This window comes from Notamacropus eugenii, chromosome 3 (assembly GCF_028372415.1).
Source record: "Notamacropus eugenii isolate mMacEug1 chromosome 3, mMacEug1.pri_v2, whole genome shotgun sequence".
Classification (NCBI taxonomy): domain Eukaryota; kingdom Metazoa; phylum Chordata; class Mammalia; order Diprotodontia; family Macropodidae; genus Notamacropus; species Notamacropus eugenii.
The window spans coordinates 403,003,065-403,029,330 of NC_092874.1; the positions used below are offsets into that span (position 1 = coordinate 403,003,065).

Consider the following 26,266-nt stretch of genomic DNA (forward strand, 5'->3'; position numbering starts at 1 on the left):
ATTCCCTTATCCATTAAGAGGGATCCTCTACTCTGAGCCTACACATGCTTTTGATACTAGGTTCAATACTGAGGGAGCTAGCTCTCTTATGAGAGGAGAGCTATGTTTTCTTTTCTCACATTTTTCAGTTCCTTAAACCCCCCTACCAATTTCCTGGGGACAAATTATTTAAAGTTTCGGTTGTAGTTCGTGCCTAGAATTTACCCAGAAAAGAAGTGCAGAAGTCTTCAAGGTACAATAAGAAGCAGGTTTTGAAGATCTATTTATTTCCTATAAACAAAAGCAATGCTAATGATAGACAAAAGACAGTGTCCATTAACAGAACAAGGATTTAGCAATTTAAACTGAACATAAATGTTAAACAGGATTTAGAACTTTAAATTGCTATAATTTAAGTTGCAATTCAAATTGCATCAGAACACAAAGCAGTTTGCAGGCCTATGGATTAGGCATTTAAATTTCACCTCAGCTCTGCACTGTCTCCCTCGAAGTTCATGTCTTCTGGCTCTTTGGACCCTTTCTCATGTCTGTAGTTATCTTCTCCCATGAAGAAGCTTCCCTTGCTGACAGTTTTTCTCACAGGATCCAGAACTTCCTAACTTCTTGAACAAACATATATACCTTGGACATGTACACTTTAAAGTTGAAAGAAGAGATTGACCTGGAAGCTGTTTTGTGTTTTAAACTGTCTCAGCCCTGCTTCCCCACAACTCATTTATTCTAGATCATTTTAGCAGCTCCTGTTTACCCAAAACCAGCTACTCATAATGATGACACATTTGGGACCTCAAATATAACCATTTACTTAACAATGAGGTGAAAGCAGTAATAATAGCACCATAAATATTCATATGAGAAGCTCATGAATAATAAATACATCACAGTCTATACATAAATCTGGAACTCACTCTCCTACCAACACACTATCTGTGGGGGGAAAGTGAATATACATTTATATAAAACTGGCAGGGAAACACAAAAATGAGGAACAGTTATATGATAGGTAACTCACAACTCCCGACTGCAAGTGTCAGTGTTCCCTTTCTTCTCAGGCTGCTGATAAAATGTGTCCTTGATGAACATAACCTCTCTGCTGAGCAGATGCTTCCACTGCTAAGTTGAATTGGTCCATGCTGTGCTTTTCTAACACCGTGCTGTGCATGTCTTTGTCAGACTAGCTGATCTGCTGGGTGACATCTCTAAGTTTTTGCTTCCAAGCTGTTCTTTTGCTCAGTTGAACCTATTTTCAGTAATATCATGACCTCTCTATAACACAACTCTAAATTCTGCCACTTCATCTCTCTCATCTTTCTGAGTTCAGATTCCGGTTCCTCTCTGGGAACGACCCTGTCTTAGCTTAAGCTTAATAAACCAATTCTCATGTTGTTTTGACAATCAGGTAACTTAAATTAGTCCTATAATCACAGAAAAATTCTGGTGTTCATATTTTTCAAATTATTGACTTATAAATTATCCAATTATTTATTTCCAAATCACTGAGGCATATTGTGTCCCTCCACTCACTTCAGTGTTCTCTGGCTTGTGCCATATACAATAAGTAACTGCTATTGTTGAACTGAGTAGATCTTAAGTAACTGGTTATCTTGTAATTTTGAGCAAACTTATGCCTTAGACACATAAATTCTCAAGGTAGACAATTCAGCACTATAGGTCTCATAATTAGACCTATGTCTTAGGTAAATACACTTTCCTTCTCTTACATTTAAGACATTGGACATATATTGATTAATTAAAAAAAACCTTCTATTTATATAGACTTTAAGGGTTTCAAAACACTTTACATACTTTATCTCAATTAAACCTCACAAAAATTTGGAATAATGTTATTTTTTTCTTTGCTTTAAAAAATACAAAAATTGAGCAGAATGTGACTTGCTCATAGTCACACAGATAATAATAAATGGTAGTCAGAATTTGAAGGAGGCTTTCTGACTCTCAGTCCAGTGCTCTTTCCTACTATGGATGCTACTTCTCCCAAGTAAGCCCCAAGAAATGATTTCTGGGGAAACTGGGGAAGATGGAGGCAGCTGTAGCATGGGATCTTAGGTTCAAGATGACCCAAGACCTGAAGGAGATTCATATCCACTTATGCCCTTGGTTGGCATGCAAAGACTTCATTGAAAAATACTAAAAGAAAAATAAATCCTGGTTTCCCCATAATGATGTGTTACTCCTCTAAAGTACAGGCAAAACTATGGAGCAATATGTTTTTGACAAGGAGAAGAATATTTCTTTCAATGGCCACATACTTTTTTCCAGTGACTGGCCTCCTAAACATTTCATGAACAAGATACTCCATCTCTCAGCTGTGAGCATTTTCCCTAGCTTTCTCCAGGCCTAGAATATTCTCCCTCCTTGACTCTCTCTGTTTCCTGGCTTTCCTGGCTTCCTTTAAGCCCCAACTAAAATCCCATCTTCTACAGGAAGCCTTCCTCAACCCCTCTTAATTCTATTGCCTTTCCTCTATTAATTATTTCCTTGTTTATCTTGTATCTAGCCTGTGAGGATAGGTTTGTTTGTTGTCTCCCCCATTAGATTTTTAGTTTGTTGTGGACAGGGACTTTGTTTGGCCTCTTTTTTATGTCTCCAGTGCTTAGCAAAGTACCTGGCACATAGTAGGCGCTTGACAAATGTTTATTGATTGATTGACTAAAGTCCCAGAGAATGTGATGAGCAGTAAAGCCTCAAGTCTCAACAAAACATTACAAACAGCTTTCCCAGAGTCTGGGCTCTGTTGGACTGGGGATGAAATATATTCCAAAAAAAATCTCTTCCATGTAAACTTTCTATTGCATCCAATCATAAGTTTTCAGTGTCACCTTCTCCCCTCACTACACAAATATAAACATTCTACCACCAAAAGAACAAAAGAAGAAATGATTTCTGTTTTATTTTCACAATTAAAATAACATTATCAGAAGAATAGATAAAAATAGTAACTCCTGTGTACTAATTAAGTACCCTTAGTATTTCCTGTTTATAAACTCAGCTTAGGTAAACATTGCTTGCGTTTTTTTACCTATAGAAAGACCATTATCTCCCTGAAAACTCTAAGGATGCTCCAGAGCCTTTTCATGATCCCTGGTCTCTCTGAACTCTTCCATTTGTCTCCACATAAATTCAGAAGGATGATCGTTGATTTCTTAATACCTTGTTACCACTCTCCAAGTATTAATGCTAATGGGCTCTTATTTCTCTTTGTGAGGACCACATGACCCAAATGCATAGATCTCCAAGCTTCTCTGAATTCCCTGATCCCAATGGATACATGGAAAGTCCCTGAATTTGTTACACATTTCAAACTCACTTAAAGTTCCGTTGGGGTGAATGGTTTCTTGACTTTACACCTTGGTTTCTAAAAGGGACCCGATCTTTGTTCTGCTAAATACTTTAAAATCACTAAATGAAATAGAACCTGTCACACAAGTTTCTTCCTGCGTTGGTGCTATTTGGGGTTCAGGTGTTTGCATGAGCTCTTCAACAGGGATGACTTCTTATAATGTCTGTTATTCAGTTGCTTAGCTTGGAAATATTTTTCTTTCAGAGGTACTGCAACGAGCCCCTTGAGATTTCTAGACTCACTTTAATTGCTACTAGATACAAGATATTAGCCTAGCCAAGTGGACAGGGAAGGGGGGCAGAGGTCTCATGAGATGCAGGTGCAGCTTGGAAATGAAATTGAATTTGAGATATTCACAGCAAATTGACTCCTTTCAAGATAGTTTTTTCTCCCAGGTGTTAAGAGACCCAGATCCTAATAGGAAAGGCATGACATTATCATTTTCACTGCTTCCTTAAGTCACTGGGTTATTGGTTTCCAGTTTTTAGGCTCTCTCTTCACCAGGCTCTTGACTATAAATAACTTCACAGTTTCTGCTTTTAGAGCGTTCCAGGGGTCTTATTAAGATGAGTTCCCTGCTTCTTCCAAAATGCATTAGTGCTACCTGAGACCAATGTAATCATTACAAAAAGTTGTAAAAGTCTCTTGCCATGAATCTCATACTTGAGGAGAGTTGTGAATATCAGCCTTGATAGTATACTGCTGGTAGTGCTGGGGTTCAACTCTGTTACAGGGAAGTTTGGGATCAAAATTTTCTTTTTTAAATGTTAGTTGGATGATCAGCTAAATCGTAAAGATGGCCATCCCAGGTATAAAAAGAAAGTCGACTTGTTATCTTATGACCATGAATTTCCTTGAGATAATAATCCTCAAGCAATCCCCTGCACTTGAGAAACATGGAAAGATGGCACTCTGTTAGGGTTAAAAGAGCCCAGATCTCCCACAAACACCCTAATGAAGATCTAAAAATGTATCGGAAGGAACAAAGATGAAGAAAACCAAAAAGAATCAGCTATAAACTCCTCCATCCAGTCTGGAACTACTCAACAGGACTGCCAGAATCTTGTGGAAGTGTAAAACAGAAACTAATTGTCATAGGTGGAAGGTGAAGCATGAAATAGGATGGTCTCATAGCAAGACAGAGGTCCAGAGTAAGACAGTGCAGCAAACCTAGAAGCCCTATCCTGGCAGAAGAAAGACTCAGAGCAGCATACAGGTTGGAGCAACCCAGGAACCCCCATTCCAGGCAGGAGTAAGGGCTGGACCATCACCAAGATGTGACAACTCAGGGGTCTCTATCTGAGGTAGGAGATAGGGTCAACCCCATTGCCCATTTTGGTGATACTGAGGGACCCTAGTCCCATCTAAGTCAGGACATAGGGGTAGACCAGGGCAGAAGTACAGCCCCATCCTAATCTGACACAGGAGTTAGGGACAATACACAGTGTTGGTGACCCAAGGGCCCATTTAGAGCAAGAAACAGGACCAGATCAACACCTAGGCACAGCCACATCTGACTCAGTCCAGACAGCTCATGCCCAACCAAACATCCAAGACTGGGCCCAAGCCACAAGAGGGGACAAGGTCAGACCTTCCTCTAGTTGGTGGAGCTTAGTCTTTACCACTGACTTCAGGTTGAGGTAGGGCCCACATACAACATCCAGGACTATGGGAATATAGTTTGATCTAAGGACAAGCCCTCAATCCAGAAACTGAAGCTTCTGGATATGAATTAATGGAAGAAAATGCTAAATACAATGAATAGATATCTTGGACTAAGAATATCACTAAGAGTAAACCCAGAGGAAGTAAGTAACTCCTTCACAAGTTCAAGCAGAGACTCAGGAAAATAATGTCCTAGAAAGATGTACTGGAAGAGTTCCTGGGAGAGATGAAGTGAGATACAAAAGGGGAAGAAAAACAGCAAGGACAATTATTACCTTAGGACAGATGATAATAAACCTTACTCAAGAATTGAACTTTCTGAAAGCTAAAATAATCTAAACGGAATATGACGACTCAGCGAGACAACAAAAATTTCAATGAAAATTAAAATAGTAGAAGAAAACAGAAGAAAATAAAAAATGTGTGTTTTTTTAAACGACCTAGATAACAGGAGAGATCATCTAAGAATCATCAGACTATCTGAAAATCAATTCCCTCCTTTAAAAAATTTCCTGGATAGTATATTTCAAGAAATCATAAATTAAAACTACTCAGATCGCTTGAAACCAGATGAAAAGTAAAAATAAAAAAAGAATTCATTGGTCATATCCCAGAAGAAACTCAAAATGAAAACTACCAGAACATGGTGGTCAATTTGTAGGTACTGCAAGCAGCCAGAAAGGAAGTGTTCATGTACCAAAGAGTCCCAGTCAGATCATACATGATTTGTCTCCTGCAACTATGAAAAAAGGGGAGCTTAGCATAGGATACATCAATAGGCAAAAGACATAGGATTATAAACAATAATAACCTATTCGGAAAAACTGAATATAATCCTGTAGGGGAAAAATGGATTTTTATTGAAATAGGGAACTTCTAAATATTACTGATCAGAGAGTCAAAATGAAGTAGATGCTTTGAAATGGACACACAGTAGATAAAAGAAACAAACAAAAAAAGGTATAGTTATCCCTTTCACAATGCGAAAATTAAGGATTTGGTGTCCCTGCAATCTGGAAAATCCATGTAAAATATTTTGGACCTCCCTTCATACCAGAGAAGGAGTCTGGATTTTTTTTCTTTTTCTTTTATGGAGTGTTTGCAGTACCTTATTGTAAAATTTGGATTATATAGGTCACGTGCTCTGTGTCATCTGCTGTCCTTTGCGTGTTGTCTGTGACTTCTGCAAAATTCCCCCCAAAATTCCATTTAATTTCTTATGCTGACCCATGATATATCAAAATTGCAGCGTGGAAAGTTCAGATGTGAAAGGGATAGCTGTATATACATTTGACCAATTAGAAAAACAATGACAAATGGAGACCATTTAGGGAAGTATGGTGAAAATGGTGATGGACTTTCACATCATATCATGTGAGGAATGGTTGAAGGAATTTGGGATGTTTAAGCTGGAGATTAGAAGATTAGGAGGGAAATGAAGCATCTTGTAATATCTGAAAAACTATTACATAGGAGAGAGATTAGGTTTGCTCTGCTTTGCAACAAAAGACATAGGTAAGAATCATGCATGGAAGTTACAGAGAGGGAAATTCTGCATTGATGTAAGGGGAAACTTCCTTAAAGTTAGAGCCACTCAGAAGTGGAATGAACTGTCTTAGTTGGTAGTAAGTGCTCTGTCACTGGAGATCTGCAACCATTCAACAAACATTCAATCAACAACCATTCATTAAGTGCCTACTATATTTGATGCATGTTACTAAGCATGAGGGATACAAAAATGGTAAACTTTCCCTATCCTCCAGGAACTTATATTCTAATGAGGGAGACAACATGGAAATAGCTACATGTAATACATATACAGTGTAAACAGAACCTAATATCGGAGGAAAGAACTGGCAATGACTGGGGATGTCCCCAAACTGAGGATCAGAACAGACTTGTGCAGATGGTAGCTTTTGAGCTAAGTCTTGAAGGAAGCCAAGAAACAAAATGTGGATGATCAGAATTGTAGAATTGTAGAATAATTGTAGAATAATTCTTATACTGACATGAGTTGGACAAAATGGCCTCTGCAGCTGTTTCAGCTCTCAGATTCTATTACTCTATATTCCAAAGAATTAAATTTCCTCACATAACCAATGGCTTCCTTCCAACCAAACCCAAAGACCATTTTGCTAATCTTCTTTGTGCAGTGTTTATACACTGTTGGCCACACTCTCGAATGCCTCTCCTCTCTTGGTTTCTGTATTATCCAGACTTTCTCCTTCTTACCTTCCCAGTTGTTTCTCTTTTTTATTTGAGGCAATGTGGTACCATGGAGAAGGCACTGATTCTAGAGTCAGAAGTCCCTAGTTCATGTCCCTGCTAGATCCCTTCCTACCTGCGTGATATTGGGAAAATCAACTAACATTTCTGGATCTCAAATTTAGCTAACATTTCCAGGCCACAGATTCTTCATTTATAGATTGAAGAGGTAGGCTTGATAACCTGTTAGGGCTCTTTTAGCTTTAAGTCTATGATCTTTTACTGATTGTTCTTCTAACATTTAACTATGAACATTTCCCAAGACTATCTTTGTCCTTATCTTTATCCTTTTTTTTTTTTGTTGATACATCTACCCACTCAGATTATTCATTTACTCATTGAATTAGCTATCACCTCTGTGTAGATGACTTTCAAATCTGTATTTCAGAGCCTGAAACATCTTCTTTTAATTTTCTCAGTGACATGGTAGGGTTTAAGCCAAAGTGCATCCTCATCACCTCAAAACAGAAAGATATTGCAAATGATGAAAACTAAAAGAGGTCTCAGAACCTCACTTTGAGAACTACTACTTTAGAGATTGTGATGTTCCAAGATTGGTAGCCATACAGTATTGCCAAGAAAACATTTATGTTGAAAAGCTGGAGTTTAACAATAGAGTTATTAGGGATTTTTGAGAGAGCTTTGCACTTTCTCAAATTTATCACTTCTTCCTCCTCTTCTTCCAGATCGCTTCTGGGTCTAGTTGTACCTGTACCAAATATATATGCTATTCGATTAACTCAAAGGACTGACTGTCAGATGTTCATAATCTGGACTACAGTCATATGTATCCATTTGATTTTTTTCTGTTAGGTTGTTCTCCTTAATAATACTTATTGAAAAAGCCCTATGATGTTAGCAGGCACCATGTCTGGTATTATACAGATATTATATAACATATATAATGCTATCATGCATTATGCAGTCAGTACATCTAGAGAATACATTTGGAGCTTCTGTAGCAGAAGCCATTAGCAAACATCTTTGGAGAGCATGAATCTCCCATTTTAATACTTAACTTGATGTTATCACCAGTGCTTAGGCTATTGGTTGATTGGTTGATGGTTGAAATAGGCATTTCTTAAGTTCCTGCTTTGTACAAAGTCATTGCACTAGATATTGGGTACAAAAAGACAAAACAGTCACTCTGTGGTTGAACTTGTAAGAAATCTTGTGTGACCCTAACATGTGACTGTGGGAGAAAAACAGAGTTAAAAATGACAACAACAAACTACAAAATTTGAATAACCCTTGAGATCTCTGCAAACTAAAGTGATGGACCTGGAAGATAACTCGATGAAGCAATGTCAAAGCTATTGGTCATGTTAAAAAACACTTTTACAGGCACACAATTAGGCACCTAACAAACATTTGTATGTCATTTTTATTTAGCCATTTCCCAATTAGTCTGTACTCCCATTGTTTCCAATTCTTTGCTATAACAGAAAGAGCTGCAAAAATGTTTTTGTACTTCTGAGTCTTTTTTTCCTCTATCCTCAATCACTTTGGTATACAGACTTTTAATATCTCTGGGTCAAAGGGCACAAACAGTTTCATGAGTTTTAGAGTATAGTTCCTGGCTTGCCCCTGGTCCATGTGCTAGAAAGCTTCTGTGCTCTGTCTGGGGTGGACTTTTTGGCTAAACATTTTTGAAAGTATATGTAGGCAGACATGGGCTAACCAAATGTAGCTACTGTAGTTTCTCGATTTTTTTTTCATTCTTATTTTCTATTTTTATTCTTGCTAGAGAGAGTTGGGATGTTCTATTTCCTCTCAGACTGCCATCTTGAGGAGAATATGCAACATGCAGTACTTTTATTAAGCACCCACTGCATGGAGAGCAATATATTAGATCCTGGGGGAGATATAAAAGGTAGATAAGGCATTATTCCTGCACTCAAGAGTCTTATTCTTTCTTATTCTTTTGTAGGGGGACTAACACAGATAGCAATAATACTTAGCACAATTCCTAAAGGAATGCTCCAAAAATATTTTAATCTTGGCAACATTGTAGCACTTATATCCCAAGACGAAACTTTGAAAGATTATTTGAATATACAAGTTTGTATCTGAAAAATAATCTCATCATTTCTTGCTTTATCAAATAGATGATAAGTTCCTTGAGAGTAGGAATCTTGCCTTGAATTTCTTTGTCTTCAATAAGTGAGTTCTTTATCTTGAGTGGTTTGAGTAATACATTGAATTTTTATATATTTAGTTGATGCTCAACTATGTCTGTGCCTTTGTTTTCCAGATTCATCTCTCGCTTTGCCACAGATGATGGGTGTGGGATTGGCATCCGTGGCTGCTGTGGTCATTTTAGTCCTTCTGTCTTTCTTAGTAGCATGGTATGTATGAGAAACAGGTTGGAGCTTAACATATAAACATTTGGTATAGTAGATATTATTACTAAATTTTCTTCTAATATGTAGAGAATTGTTATGGGAAGTTATTCAGCAAATGCTTACTATGTGCCAGGCATTATGCTAAATGCTGGGGATAGCAAGAAAATCAAAAGCCATTCTGTAGTCTCAAGGAGCTCACAGTCTAATGGGAGGTTTGTCCAAGAAAATGAAGGAGAGACTAGAATAGAGTCCATTTATTAGAAATAAAGGGTGGAATCAAACCAATGGTAAAAAAAAAAAAAAAGATTACATAGCGTCATGTACCCTACAATCTTGTCAATATAATTTGCTTGGTATTCTTCAAAACATGTCCTTACATTTCTTGCCTTTGTGACTTCGCTCACACCCTTCTGTACTCTTGGAATGCCTTCTTCTACTATCTTCCTTTAAGGAAATACTACCCATCTTTCAGTCTACCTATGTTTCCGTCTCTTCCATGTCATTTTCCTGGATTGCCAGTCAGAAGTGATTTCCTTTGAACTCAGGTTGTGTATTTGTTTGTTCCCATCCTGTACTTTCACACTACTCTGTATGCTAGACACTTGTGTACATGTTTTCCTCATATTTTGGAACCCCCTGAGGCAGCTAAGTGGTTCATTGGATAAAATACTGAGCCAGAATCAGGAAGATCTGAGTTCGGATCCAGCCTTTGGACATTTACTAGCTGTGTGAACCTGAGCAAGTCTGCCTTGGTTTCCTCCACTGTAAAATGGGGATGATAATAATAACATTTACCTTGCAGGGTTGTGGTGAGGATCAAATAATATAATATTTATAAAGTGCTTAGTATAGTGTCCGGCACATACTAGATGTTTAATAAATGCCTGCCTCCTTCCATTCCCCCTGAGAATTACTGTAGCCTATTGAACATTTTATCCTCCTATGTATAGCATATTACATTGCACATAGTGGGTATTCAATGAAAGTTTGTTGAATTGACTTTTAATTAGAAGGAATGGAAGGAGTGTGTGACAGAGGAAGGGAGCAGTGATGGCTTTTCACAGACCTGATAATCCAATCCAAGCTAATATGCATTGATTAAGCACTTGCTGTGTGCAAGGTACTATACGAGGCAATGATAAGTATGAAAACAAAATGGTAAAATAGTTCCTATCTTAAGGAGCTTACATTGTGCTAGGGGGAGGGATACACTGTGTAACTGGTAAATATATACATGAATATTTGAAGAAGGGGAATAGAACAGCTAGATTTATGTGAACCATGAAGGAAAATTATGAATAACACAGTTACCATAAAGAATGTGATGCAGTCCAGTGGGTTGTGAAACCCAGAGCCCACAATGGTCCAGGGTTCATCTCAAAGGGCTTCTTCAAAATAACGGTTCTCTTTAACTTTTTAGGCCTACACCCAAAGTTTGTTGCTCATTCATTTTCAGTCGTGTCTGACTCTTTTGTGACCCCATTTGAGGTTTTCTTGGCAAAGATACTGGAGTGGTTTGACATTTCCTTCTCCTACTCACTTTACAGATGAGGAAACTGAGTTCCTTGTCCAGGGTTATTAAATAGGCTATTAAATATCAGATCAGATTTGAACTCAGGAAGATGAGTCTTCCTGAATCCAGGCACAGCTCTCTATCCACTGTGCTACCTAGCTGCCCACCCAAAGTTTACTCTAGGAAAATCAGTGAATATAGCTTATATCTAAGGCTTAGCATAGCTTCTGAAGCATAGTAAATACTTAATAAATGTTTGTTGACTTGCTAACATGTCTAGGCCTATTCCACACACATGTTCTTCACCATTTTCCTATACAATCATATATGATCAGACACAAGATTGTCTTAATTTTACCCCACAAAAAATGGAGAAGATGCAAAGGACTCACAGATCATAAACAAAATTAGAGTTATTCTTCCTTTTTTTTGGCATATGCATTCATATGAGATAATTACATTAGGGAAATAACGGGGAAGGGAAGGTATGTTTCTTCTGCCTTCCTCATTTCCTCTCACCCCTTGTCCAGATTGTGTAGTTGAACTCTTCCTGGTCAAGATGTTACATAGATTGCAATGAGTTTGTTGAAGTATGTACGCTTGTTGGAGTAGTATATGCCTAGACTACATTTTGAGTCCTCCAACTTTTCCTTTCATTTGCCAGATTTGGCAGAAATGTCAGCCCTCAAAACAAAGATTCTTTTCCTGTATGCTTTAAAGCCAGGCTAGCATTTATGAGCTTATAATGTGGTATAATGGAAAAAAACAATACATTTGGTGTCAGACAATCTGATTTGAAATGGTGGTTCTGCTAATTAGCCTATGTAACCTTGGCCTCAGCTTCTCTGGGTCTCAGTGTATTCCCTGCAGAATGGGAGGGTTAGGCTAGATGACTTGCAAAGTCCCTTCTAGCTCTTCCTTTCTGTGAGAGGTTATGTGAATTGTCATATGGCTAATATAAGAAGTCAGATCTGAACCATGTTCTTCCTGACTTCAGGTCCTATACTCGATCTGTTATGCCACTCTGCTTCTCATACACCTAGTTTTAAATAAGGTGCATGGTGGATGTACTGACATGACTTAGACTGCCTCCTGTTGGCCATCTTAGCTTCATAGGGATTAGATTTATGACTTCTTTAGTACAGGGAACTTCCAGGTGAGTAAATATTACCTTACCTAGTATAGGTGGCACCTTCAGCTGTACCTAGAGTTAGGAAGACTAGACCAATTCAGGCATATACTAGTTGTGTGACCCTGAGCTTAGCTGCTTTTAACCTCAGTATGCTCATCTGCAAAATGGGGCTAATAATATCACATATCTCACAGGGCAGCTGGTGGCATGGTGGATAGAGTAATGGGCCTGGATATGGGCCTTATCTTCCTGAGTTCAAATCTGGCCTCAGACACTGAACCTGGGCAAATCACTTAACCTTGTTTGCCTCAGTTTCCTCATCTGTAAAATGAGATGGAGAAGGAAATGGCAAACCACTCTAATATCTCTGTCAAGAAAACACCAAATGGGGACATAATTGAAAATGATTTAACAATAACAACAGTCTCACAGGACTGATGTGAAGCTCAAATGAGATAACATGTGCAAAGAACTTGGCAAAACTTTAACATTGGTCATTATTATTTCTTCATCTGTTAAAGAAGGACCTGGACTAAGCAACCTACTAAGGAGCCTGTCCAGCTCTGAGTCTATGCCCAATGATCTTGTCTTTGGTGTATAGGGAAATATCTATGACAGAAGCTATCACAGATACTTGAGGGATGAAAGATGCCTAAGACATACTGACAAATGTCAATGAACAGGCAAATTAGGGGACAGGTTGGGAGAGGAGGGTAGTGTCTCCTTGAGACAGAGGAAGTAGATCTGAAGCGTGAAGATAACAACTCTGAACCAGAAAGTAAAGTATGAATATCTGTGGTCCCTAAATGAAAGGGACTGAGATGAATGGAAAGACCAGCTGCAAAAACCAGAATCCTGTGCTGGAAATCAGGACCAGATCAGGAACTGAAAATGCAGAGGAGTGGGAAAGTTAACCATCTGTCTGAATCAATCTAATTCTCAGTGTTTAGTATTTTTAATGCAGCTACTGGTTTTCCCTCTCTCTGCCTGGCACTAATGTGCTGATATGCTCATAGATGACTCTGCCTGACATGCCTTAGTCTGACTCAGCGGTCAGTCCATAAGCTTATACACTATCCCTCCCCTTGATGTCTTCCTGATAATGGCATAGTGAAACCTTCTGCCAAGTGCATATGTGTATCTGTGTGTGTGTCTCCTGTCCCCTCCCCTCAGGACAATAATCTTCTAGTCCACTGAGTAGTAAAGGTGACTTTGTCTCCTTCCTGATATCCTAAACAATGTTTTGTTTTCTAGCTTGTTTGCAATTACAATTGTGGATGAGGACTTCAGGGTTAAGGCAGGTCTGTCAATTTGATAGGAGTAGAGTCAATCTACTTTTGAATCCTAATTTTGCCATAGGTCAACTTCCCAGCCTTCCTGGGTAGGAAACAACAGTGGGACCTCTATGCTAAGGACATGGCTTCAACTCAGATTTTTTTGACTTAATGTACACCAGGCTTTCCCTCATGTCACACTCCCTGTTCTAAAACCAATGCTTTTGGGAGTATGGGAGGAAGAGACTGTACCAAAAAAGTCTCTCCTTTTGGTTGCCAACCTTCATAACAATGAGCTTGGTCAAATCATTAACCTTTATAAGTGTAACTTAAGCTGGGCCCTGTACAGGAGGAGACTGTGACATGTGCCAGTAGTCCAAAGTGGAAATAGAATTTGAGGACCTTTTGCCAGCACAATAAAACAAAGTATATTTATTTATATAGCTTTCACTCCTTACAAATATTAGTCCATTTATTAATAACCCCATGTAGCCTTCTTACATGATAACATGTATCTGAAATCTGTTCTCACGATCAGAAAAGGAACTGAAAAACAGTTTTAAATAAATGGGAAATCCCATTTCCTTATAAAGTTTTAGTTGTTTCTGCTCAATAGTTGTATATATATGACATTCAATATGCAAAATATATCTATATATATACACTGTTAAAAATAACATATGCACTTAAAGTAGCATATTGGTATATCTCTAATATCTCTGTATGTGTTGTGCTTATATGAGTATACGTATATATATATATAGATGCACACACGTTGTTCGGTTCAGTTACGTCCAACTCTTTGTGAACCCCACCTGGGGTTTTCTTGGCAAAGATACTGGAGCGGTTTGCCATTTCCTTCTCTAGCTCATTTGACAGATAAGGGAACTGAGGCAAACAGAGTTAAAGGACATGCTCAGGGTCACACAGCTAGAAAGTATCTGAGGTCAGATTCAGACTCACAAAGAGGAAACTTCCTGATTGCCAGCTCAGTGTTCTATACACTGTGCCACCTATATATAGAAACCTATCTATAAACACCTAAGATAGTCACTTCCCAGGGGCCTATAGGTACAGATGTAGAAATATGGAAATAGCAATACTGAGTTTTCCATGAAAGATTAAAAACACAAAAACATCACTGTGATTATCAAGATCACAGGACTTAGTGACTGAAAGAAAGTGACTAGATACTCATTAGAGGCCATCTAATCCAATCCTTTCATTTTACAGATGAGGAAAATAAGGCTTAAGGAGATTAAGTGATTTTGCTTAGATTGCAGAGCTAGTAGGTGATTGGTAGGATTTGAAAACAGATCCTCTGACTGGAGTCAGTAGTGTTCTTTCTCTGGTACTCTGATGCCTCTCAAAGATCACTGTCCAACCTCTCCATTTTATGATTGGGAAAGTAAGGTCCAGAAATATGAAATGACTCATCTGACATCATACAATTGGTAAATAACATTTGAAGTTCTGATAATGAACTGCTTAGTTTTTTTAAATTAAATTTTATTTTGTTCAATCAATGAAAATCTGCCTACTCTTCCTCCCTTCTCTCTCACCCCCACTGAAAAAGAAAGAAAAATAAAACCTGTTACAAACATATGTAGTCAAGCAAAACAAATTCCCACATTGGCTACATCCAGAAAAATATGTATCATTTTTCATTCTGAGTCCATCGTTTCTCTATCAGGAAGTAGGTGGCACGTTTCATCGTGAGTCACCTAGAGTTCTTGTTAGTCGTTGTATTGATCAAAATTTCCTGAGTCTTTCAAAGTTATTTGTCCTTCCAATACTGTTGTTATCCTGTAACTGGTTCTCCTGGTTCTGCTCACTTCCCTTTATGCCAGTTCATTTAAACCTCAGATTTTTCTGAAACCATCTTTATCACTTTTTCAAAAGCATAATAATATTCTAATCAGTATATTTGTCAGTCAGTCGATTGGGATTTATTAAACACTTGCTGTGTACTAGGCACAGTCCTACTCACTAGGGACACAAAGAAAGGAAAGAAAAATAGAACAAAGAACTGCTCTCAACTTTTGGTGTCACTTTAAGTTAATCTTTAAATCAAAGTGGACTTCAGGAGAGAGTGTAAGGGATATGGGCTGGAGGGCAAGGGATGAGACTTCCAAAGACTATAGGACCAGGTCACCTGCAATGAATTGTGACTCAAGCATTGTTGAGGTCAAGGTAAAGATTTATTGCACTTTTCAGTGGGTAAGAGTCCTTAGGGAACCTTAGAGGGGTACAGGTAAAGTTTATATAGGATATTCCATAATAAAATATGTGCCAAATTATGCTAACTAGGTGATTCAGGGCAGGATTAGGGAGTGGTTAGTTCTTAAATGAACATGCACTTTTAGTATCTACTGAGCAGGTATTTTACCAGAGTTCATCAGAAAATAGCCCAAGGGAGGGCTGCATGGAGGTGTGCTTGTAGGCCTGAAATGTCACTAAGTCAACTAAAGGTCAGGACTGAGTAAGGAATAGCAGGCTGTTCTCATGAATGTCTTGTTAGACAAGATAAATGTAAGGGAATATACGTACGTCTAAGTCTAGGACACATATGATTGGTCAATGAGTAGTAAATGTCGCTATGACCCCATAACCAGCACACAGCTGGTTCAGGCTAATAAATTCTATAGATGCAGCTGGCTACAATAGCAAGAAGGGAGTTAATGGTTGTTGCTGGGCAGACTGGGGAGAAATTGCCTGGGATTGTGTTTTGAGGCTAGGGAGAAATGTGATTTTTAAAGAGAAATGGGATTTCAGAATTGGGTTCTAAGCATGTGCACTGAAGCACCCCATCATAAGCATAAAGACATTTATAGCTTACAATGAATCAAACCCTATGATGTGATAAAAGAATATTTCTGATGCAGCCAGAAACTGACGTACATTTCCATGTGTACTGTGTAAGGTCTTTAATGGGGAGAAAACATGCAAAAATCAGGTACAAAAAACCCTCTATCTATATAGAATTAATTAGGGGTAGGTAGTGTTAGAAAGAAAGCACTAAGATTAAGGATGACTGGGAAAGGTGTCTTGCAGAAAATGTGGCTTTAGCTGAGACTTGAAGGAAGTCGGGAGGTAGAGATGAAGGAGAGACTTGCAGGCATGTGGGATAGCCAGTAAAAAAAACTCTTGAGTTGAGAGATATGAGTATCATGTTCAAAGATTAGTAAAGAGGTCAGTGTCATTGGATCTAAGAATATGTGGAGGGGAGTATGGTGGAAAAAGAGTGGAAATGTAGGAAGGGATCAGGTAATAAAGAAGTTTTAAAAGTCTAACACTTGTACAACCATTCCCAAGTTGATAGGCACTCCTTCAGTTTCTAATTCTTTGCTCCTGCAAAAAAAAAAAAAAAGAACTGCTAGAAATATTTTTGCACATACTGTATCTTTTCCTCTTTCCTTGATCTCTTTGGGACACAACTCTGGAGGTGGTATGACTAGATCAAAGGGTATGCACAGATTAATAACTTTTGGACATAATTCAGCACCTACTATGTTCAAGGTACCAACAGTACATCAATGTAGCTGTTTTCCCACAGTCTCTCCATCATTTGTCATCTTTTTTTTTTCAGCCTTGTCAATTTGATGAGTATGAGGTAGAATCTCAGAGTAGTTTTAATTTCATTTCTGTAACTGCTGAACTTATTTGTTTTTGTATGTTGTGTACCCATATGTTCTTCTGATCAACTTCTCTGTTTCTTAACCAGCACCACATTGGTTTGGTTATACTTTTGTAGTACCCTTTGATATCTGGAATGTCTAGGTCCCTTCCTTTCCATTTTTTTTCATGATTTCTCTCAAGATTCTTGATAATATAGTCCTCCAGATTCAAACAGATTTTATAGTATTGGAATTAGTTGTTCCTTAAATGTTTGATAGAATCCATTCATAAATCAATATAGTCCCAGGTTTGTTTGATTTTTTTCTCCTTTGGAAGCTTACTTATGGCTTATTAAGTTTCTTTTTTTCTGAGATTAAGTCCTTTAATTCTTTATCATTGTGGTTGTTTATGTGGGCCTTTATATATTTTGTTAATGTCTGTCTGTTTTGTTTAGATTTCCAGTTTTTATTAACATAGAATTAGATGAAATAATTTCTATTTATTTCTTTTATATGTCATCGTTTGTCAATAGACCTTTTACAGTTGATAGTGGTCATTTGATTTTCTCCTTTCTTTTCTAAAGAGATCAAATTAACTAATGATATATTTTATTAGTTTATTGATTTTTTTAAAAAATTGGCTCTTAGTTTTATTTATTAATGCAGTGAAGTTTTTTACTTTCAATTTTTTTTAATCTCTTCCCTTTTTTTGGTTATTTAATTGTGGAATTTTAATTCTTGTTTTCTAAATTTTTTTGGTTCCATGCCTAATTAATTGACCTGTCCCATTTTATGAAATTGTCAATTGATACTATGACCCCTTCATTCTTCAAGATTAAATTACTTAGGTTCCAGTTAATTTTTTATCATTCCTTTAGTGTTTCTTTAATTTTTATTAAATATAACTTTATTGAATTGTATTCTGTAAAATATTTGTTTAATAATTCTGCTTTTTGCATTTGTTTATGAGTATCTTATGCCTTAATATGGTCAGTTTTTGTAAAGGTGCCCACACAAAGCTGAGAAATAAGTATACTCTCTTCTATGGCCATTCAGTTAGTAAAGCTAACTTTTCTAAAATTCTAAAATTCTATGGAGGTCCTCAACTTTTGTTTATCTTTTAGTTAAATTTATCTAGCTCTGAATGGGACAAATTGAAGTACTCAAATATTATAATTTTACTCTCTATTTATCTCTGCAATTCACTTAACTTCTTTAAGTATTTAGATTCTATGCCATTTGATTCACATAGGCTTAGTATTGATATATTTCATTATCTATGATACTTTTTAACATAATAAATTTTCTTGTTTAACTTTTAAGTCCATGTTTGCTGTTGCTTTATCTGAAATCATGATTACTATGCCTGCCTTTTTTACTCAAACTGAAAAATAATAGATTTTTATCCAGTTCCTTCATTGACTCTATGCATCTTCCTGTTTCAAATGTTTTAAAAAAAACATTGTTGGAGTCTCTTTTCTAATCCAGTCTCCTATCCTATTTCATTTTGTGGGTGAATTCATCCCATTTACATCTGCAATCATGACTGCATATTTTTGTAATACAATTTGCTTATAGTTTAGTTTCTCTTTGTTTCCTTCCCCCTCATTATAAAGAAAATGGTAGTGAAAGAGAAAGAGAGAGAGGGAGTTGTCTCAACACCAGTTCTCTAGGTTTAATTCATTCTGCTTCTATTCTCCTTCCTCTCTTCTTTTTTCTCCTTACCTGCAACTCATTCATAGATTTTCTTCTTTCCTTCTTCATTTTCCCTTCCTTCCTTCCTTCTTTCTCTCTTTCTTTCTCTCTTTTTCTCTTTCTTTCTTCTTTCTTTCTTTCTCTCTTTCTTTCTCTCTCTCTTCTTCTCTTCTTCCTTCCTTCTTCCTTCCTTCCTTCCTTCCTTCCTTCCTTCCTTCCTTCCTTCCTTCCTTTCTTCTTCCTTCCTTTCTTTCTTTCTTTCTTTCTTTCTTTTCTTTCTTTCTTTCTTTCTTTCTCTTCTTTCTTTCTTTCTTTCTTTCTTTCTTTCTTTCTTCTTTCCTTCCTACACAATCCATCTTTAAAGTTAGAATGCGTTTTTGCTAGGACTAAGGTACCTTCCCTTTTCTCCCCTCCTCTTAGTTATTTTCTTTCCTTCCTGTTTCCCTGTTGAGTCAGAATGTCTTTTTGTGTCCAGCTAAGCATACGTATTTTTCTCTCCTTTGACCAGTTCAGATGAAAATGAGGTTCAAGTATACTACCCATCCTTTCCTCCTCATTTGTATAGTTTTCTATGTGTGCACCTGGATTATGTGAGAACATTTTTATCACCTTTCATTTCTCCCCTCTTCCTCCCCTACTAAGTATATTCATTTCTCCTTACCTTTACTTTGAAAATCATTCTTAGGCCCTCTGTCTTTAATTCAGATTCTTGTTGAGACCCTTGATGAAGATAAGAGTTCTGAGGGGGCATGTGTATCATCTTCCCATGTTAAAATTTGATTCCTTTATGATTTATGACTAATTTTTGCCTTTTTTGTTTTCCTCTTGTCTCCTGTCTTTGAATTTCAAAGTTTCTACACAGCTCTGATCTTTTAATCAAGAATGCTTAGAATTTTTCTATTTCATTAAAGATTCATCATTATATAATCATACTCAGTTTTTCTGGATAATCTACTGGTTGTAAGCCAAGATCTTTTACCTTCATAAATATCATATTCCAAACTTTCCACTTCTTTATAATGGTGGTTGCTTTGTGTGATGCCTAACTGTGGATTCTTCATACTTGAATTCTTTCTGACTGCTTGCAGGATTTTTTTTCTTCTTTTATTTGGAAGCTCCATATTTTGACTATAATATCCCTTTCTCTTGACTCTTGTGTTTTTATTTCAAAATTATTTCAATTTCTTTATGGAATATAAATCAGAAAAGAAGGAGGGAATGGTCAACAATCTCAAATATGGCAATAGAGAAAACAAGAGTGAGGACTGATCAAAGACCATTTGAATGAATTGGCAACTTTGGAGAGAAGTTTCCGTTGAATAATGAGATAGCCAGATTGCGGAGAACTAAGGAGAGTGTGAATAAAAGACACCTTACAGGTCATGCAGTCCAACTCCCTCATTTTGCAGATGAAGAAACTAAATCCTAAGAGAGGTGACCTAACTTGGCCCGAGATCACACAGATGGTAAGTAGTAGAGGTGATATTCAAAATGAGGTCCTTTGACTCCACATCTAGCATTCCTCCTCCTCCTTCCACTATATTAACTATTTGGTTTTTGAAAGGAAAAAAAAAACAACAGAAAAACTATATGGCCATAGAGAGGAAATCATTAGGTATTTATTTCTCTATTATTACTTTATTTTTCTCTACCTAGTGAGTTTTAGATAAAGGCTTATGTGAAAATCTGAATTAAGCACTTTGAGGGCCATCTCTGCTTTTAATACTAATTAATGATAATACTGCCTTTAATATTAATTCTTCTGTTGTCCACAGTAAAACTTTCCTTTGAATTGCCTGATGTTTGCTTTTAGATGCAAATATCACAGGAAGCAAGTGAAAGAACCATACCTTTTCTTATAGATGACTTACAGATAAAAAATAATGAATCTTCAAGTACTTTCTTTAACTATATGACTTTTAATTTTTCCCATTTCATTACAGTTTTTAGTATCCTTACTTTCTTTAAAAAAAATCCATGCTTTTTGTTTTTTAAGTTGTAGTCACTTCCTGAAACATACCATCCCCAACCAACTCTCCCAGTAATAAAGAAAAACCAGCCACCATAATAACCATATTCTAGTGTATATGCAACATTTTGCACCTGCATTCCCCTTCTTTTCTACAAAGAGGGAAATGTGCTTTATCCTCAGCTCTCTTGTAATAGTGACTAGATATCTACCAGCATGTAATATATTATACCTATATTCAGATGTATGTAAATATGTACATATTTACATGTATTTGCATTTATGAATGTATGTATTTTTGAGAGTGTCCCTATGAGTAATATAGATATTTGTGAGAGATGTGGGCATTTCAGTGGTGCAGTAGATATCACTCCGGGCTTGGAGTCAGGAGGAACCAAATTCAGATTCAGTCACTCATTTTACTCGCTGTGTGGCCCTGGGAAAGACACTTAACCTCTGTTTGCCTCAGTTTCATCATCTATAAAATAGTGATCATCTCAGGGTTCTGGTGAGGAACATGTAAAATAATTACCATCGCCCTGTGCCTGGCATGAAGTAAGTGCTATGTAAATATTAGTTATTAAGCTGCTGCTGCTGACTCCATCACCTGTTGTAAAGTGGAAGGGGGTGCCTTCTCTCTGTGGGTTGTTGGCTCTGTGTAGCTTGGTTGTACATAACTGTTTGCATGTTATCTCCCCCATTTAGACTGTGAGCTCCTTGAGAGAAGGGACTGTCTTTTTCCTTTCTTTGTATCTCCAGCACTTAGCACAGAGCCTGGCAGAGTCGGCACTTAATCAACATTTATTTACTGATTAAAACAAAGCATTCACGAGTAAAGGATCTGATAGAGAGCCTATACGGTACATGTGGAAATGCACGTAAGGTTCTCACCGGATCAAAAATACTCTTCTACCACTTCAAAGGGTTTGATTCACTTTAAATTATTAATCACTATACTCTCTCCTATAAATCCACTTTAATCTGGTTAAAGATTAACTCAAATAAACGCCATAAGACTTGTAGTTCTGATTACTCTGGCCCCTTCCTGTTCCTCTCAAAGAAGCTGGATGTGTCTTCTGTTTTACCCATATTTACCCAAGTCAAGTAAACAAGTATCTATTAAATGCCTATTATGTACCAGATACCGTGTTAAGTGCTGGGGATATAAAAGCCAAAACAAACAAATAATGGCCCTGATAACATTAAACATAGAACACAGATTAGCAGCTGCTATTGTCTTTATATAAGAAGAAGTAAGTGAAATCAAGGAAAAGAACAGAAAGCCAAGAGGAGAGAGAATGAGAGGTAGGTAGTAGAGGTAGATGCTGCTGTCAACTAAGCACCCTAAAACCAGAACTGGCTTTTCCTGTTTTAGGGTCTTTTTAGGAAGAGTTGAGATGAAACCCTGGAGGAGTAAGGCAATTAATGACAGCTGTTTCCTTTCCTAGAGGAAAAGGAAGTTGCATTTGAGGGGCAGCTGGGCTCTCTTACCAAACATGATCTGATCAGTGCAGCAAATATTCCCGTCACCAATTTAGCAACAGTGCCATCATCTCATCCCAGGCTGGGCAGAGGATGTGTTTGTGAGATGGAAGGCAAATTCTGAACCATTTTTAACCCAGCTTCTCTCCTTCAAATGCTTTCTTTTCAGAAATCTCCACCAAGTAATTTCAGAAACTCTAGTTGTCCAGTGTCAATAACTGATAGATTCTGGATTAGCATCTCATATTTTCATATCAGTGGACCTAGATTACAGGTCTCATTGCTTTTTAATATAGTTTTCATTTACATTATTGTAGCTTTTATGTATGGTCCTGGTTTTGCTTATTTCACTCTTCATTAGCAATTCTTCCTATGCTTTTCTGGTTTCCTTCTCTTTTTTATTTCTTATCAATGTAATAGTTTTCCTTTACATTCATATAGCATTATTTCTTTCCACCATTCCCCAATAGATGGGGCAGCTACTTTGTCTTCTGTTTTTTTCTACCATAAAAATGAGTATTTTAATATATATGGGATCTTTCTTTCTGTCCTTGACCTTTTTGGCATACATGCCTCGTATCACAGGGTTGAAGGATGTTACTAGTTTAATTATCTCTAATAATTCCAAATTGCTTCCAGAATGGTTTGATCAATTCGTAGGTCCACCAACAATGTTTTCATGTTCCCAACTTCTCATAGCCCTTCTGGTATTGACTATTTCTCTTTTATCATCTTTGCTAATTGAGTGTCATCTGAGTTTTCAAAAACTGATTTATTTATTGTGATGGTATAAAGGGAAAGAGAAATAATTCGTGTCTGGAATGTCTGGATAGTTTTTCTGGGGCTTCAATTCAGTGACATCCAATTCCTAACTTCATGTTAAATTCTGTTAGTGTCAAAAGTTCCTATGGCAGAGAGGGCCCGGTTTGTCACCTCTATTGTGAATTGAGTTGATCAGAGCACTGTGTGAATGACTAGGTCATCCCCATGGGGACTAGTTAGCTTTGTTTTGTCCCAAGTTTTGCCCTTTCCTACCCACCTCAAAGATTCATGGTGTTGGTCTGATAGGAAATTATATGAAAGGAGGTAGGTGTTTTAATGCAATCAAATTCTATAAGAAAATATCTCAAAGTTCATGTTTCCTTATGATATAGTTGGTGGGGTGTTTGGGTGCATGTGCTTGGACCCCAATTCTAAAATCACATTTCTCTTTAAAAATCATATTTCTTCCTAGCCTTAAAACACAATCCCAGTCAGTTTCTTCCCAGTCCAAGGACAGTCTGCCCCAGCAACAACCATTATCTCCCTTCTTGCTACAGTAGCCAGCTGCAGAATTTATTAGTTTGAACCAGCTGTGTACTGGCTGAGTTGACTATGCACTGGGTCATAACGACATTTACTACTCACTGATCAATCACATGTATCCTAGACTTAGACTTATGTATACTACCTTACATTTATGTTGTCTAACAAGACATTGATGAGAGCAGCCTGGTTTTCCTGGGTCAGCCCAGACCATTAGATGACTTAGTGATGTTTCAGGCCTAAAATCACACCTCCATGTAGCCCCTCCTTGGGCCATTTCCCAATGAACTCTAGGTAAAATACCTGCACACTAGATACCAAAAGTGCATGTTCCTTTAAGAACTAATCATTCCTTAACCACTCCCTAATCCCGCCCTGAATCACCTAGTTAGCATATTTGGCACATATTTTACTACAGAATACCTTATATACACTTTACCTGTACCCCATTCAAATCGCAGTTTCCCTAAGAACTCTTGCCCACTGAAAAACATAATAAATCTTTACTACCTCGACCTCAACAATGCTTGAATCCGTGAATTCTTTTCCAGATGCCCTACGCAGGAAATTTCATTCTTGGAGTTCCTGTAACTCTATCTCTCCAGCCCTCATCAGTGTGTCAGTTGTGTGATGTCCATTTTTACTTCCATTGGTTGTGATCTTGCAGCTATATGCTGTACATGAAATCATTATATTATACTACATTCTTATGGTATTTTATGGGAATTCACCTTTATAGTTTCTGCAGAGCAGACAGGCAGATTTCCCTGATCTCAGTTCAACCCAACAGACATTTACTGAGTAGCTATTATGAATAAACCACTGTGCTACTTATTGTGTGAGATGTCAAGACAAATAATACACAGAGACACTGTAAGGTGAACAAAGATATGTAAATGTGACTGGCAACAATCATTCTAGGCTTTGAGTGGCCTTATACATATAATGAAGCAGTTCAGAGCTGCTAAGTGGATTAACTGGCTATTAGACCTATTATCCTTTAGACCAGTGCTCCTTAAACTTCAGATCATAAGGTTGTAACCCACAGTTTAAGAAGTGCTAAAAGGGTCTTGAGTGTAAAAAAGTTTAAGAAGTCCTTTTTAGACCTTAAAGAGTTCTGACTAGGCAGGGCAAGTTTCTTTGGCCACTTCAGAGCTCTTGGTACCCATCTCTGGAGAGAGAATCACAAATTCTGGATGAATTGGGGGCTTTTTGGTGAGTTCCATGTCCTCAAGCACCCCAAATGAGGGTTACACTCAAAGTGGTCTGTTAAAAATATTCCTGGGGGAGCTGGGTGATATAGTGAATAGAGCACCAGCTCTGGAGTCAGGATGACCCGAGTTCAAATTTGTTCTCAGACACTTGACACTTACTAGCTATGTGACCTTGGGCAAGTCACTTAACCCCAATTGCCTTGCCTTTCCTCCTTCCAAAAAAATGATATTCCTATATTTTAGTACACCAAAATTTTAACCTTCAGTGACCCAGGTTCCCTATTTGACTAAGATGCAGGACCCCATGGCATTGAAAATAGTGAGATTTTAAGAATACGTGACACTCTAATCAGCTTCATGAACCTGTCTTTGAACATGAAGGACAGTACACTTACATGTTGATTTCCTTTTGGACTGAATCTGTGATTTATATGGTATAGGGAACTTTCTGGTGTGGAAACTCCCTCTATCAATGCAGATTGGTACTTAGTCAGCAACATATAGTCTTAGAGAATTGGCTAAGGCAGTGAGATATTAAATGACTTAGTCAGTGCCACACAGTATGTGTAAGAGATGGGACTTGAAACTGGGTCTTCCTGACTTTGAGGCAAACTCCCTATCCACTAGGCTGTTAGTAATGTGTTGATACAGTATAGTTGTCTCTGAAAATGCACCTATTTCATTGTTAGGTGACGTTTCTTGTTTAACTTTCAATTAGATGCATTCCTCCATGTGAGATATTTAATGAAATCATCTCAGCAATGATGTTTGTTATTGTTAGAAGGGTGGTTTTCTACCCCATCGTAACACTGTCGTAACAAGTATAGTCATGGTACAGGTCAAATCATGTTCGCAGAAACACAAGACATTATAATACGATAAGTGCTTCTAAGTAAAGATGCATTTTTTTCTCCCTAGAAATTAGTCTTATAATGCAATTCTGCTGTTATTCGAGCCAGAGGGAGATAAGAGAGTTCAGTTCTGTCTCCCTTTGTTAGTGTTGGGATATGTGCAACTTCTATGAATTATTTTAATTTCATTTTTTTGTACCCCTGAGAAACAAGTAGCCTCCTCTCCTGGAGATTTTGAAAGGCCCCTATGGAAGAACGTATATAAACTAGACACCAACAATAATATGGTTGTGTTTTCAGAGATCTTGAATGTCCTCTCTGTGGTTCTGAAACATACAAAAAAGCTGGTATGCCCTCAAGTCCCATTGTTATGACATCCTGTATATTGGCATTCAACAGAAGAGTTTCACCAACTTTGCAGAAGGCTTAATTGAGAAAATTAAGTGCAGTAGAACCTTCAGTTTGGTCTTGTTTAGTGAATTGCAAAGGGCAGTTGGGGTGCTCATTTGGAAAGAAATTTACATTGTGTTGAGGTAAAAATTAATGTTGGAAGAGGTGAAATGACCACCTGGCAGGGA

General features: G+C 37.4%; 1 protein-coding gene across 1 annotated transcript in view; it reads left to right on the forward strand.

Annotated features, from left to right (window-relative positions):
• SUSD1 (sushi domain containing 1) overlaps nt 1-26,266 on the forward strand; it is a 311,600-nt gene that overhangs the window by 268,071 nt on the left and 17,263 nt on the right. Inside the window, exon 16 of the mRNA XM_072598065.1 lies at nt 9,546-9,639. Coding sequence (XP_072454166.1) covers nt 9,546-9,639 — 94 coding nt within the window. The remainder of the gene's footprint in view (nt 1-9,545; nt 9,640-26,266) is intronic.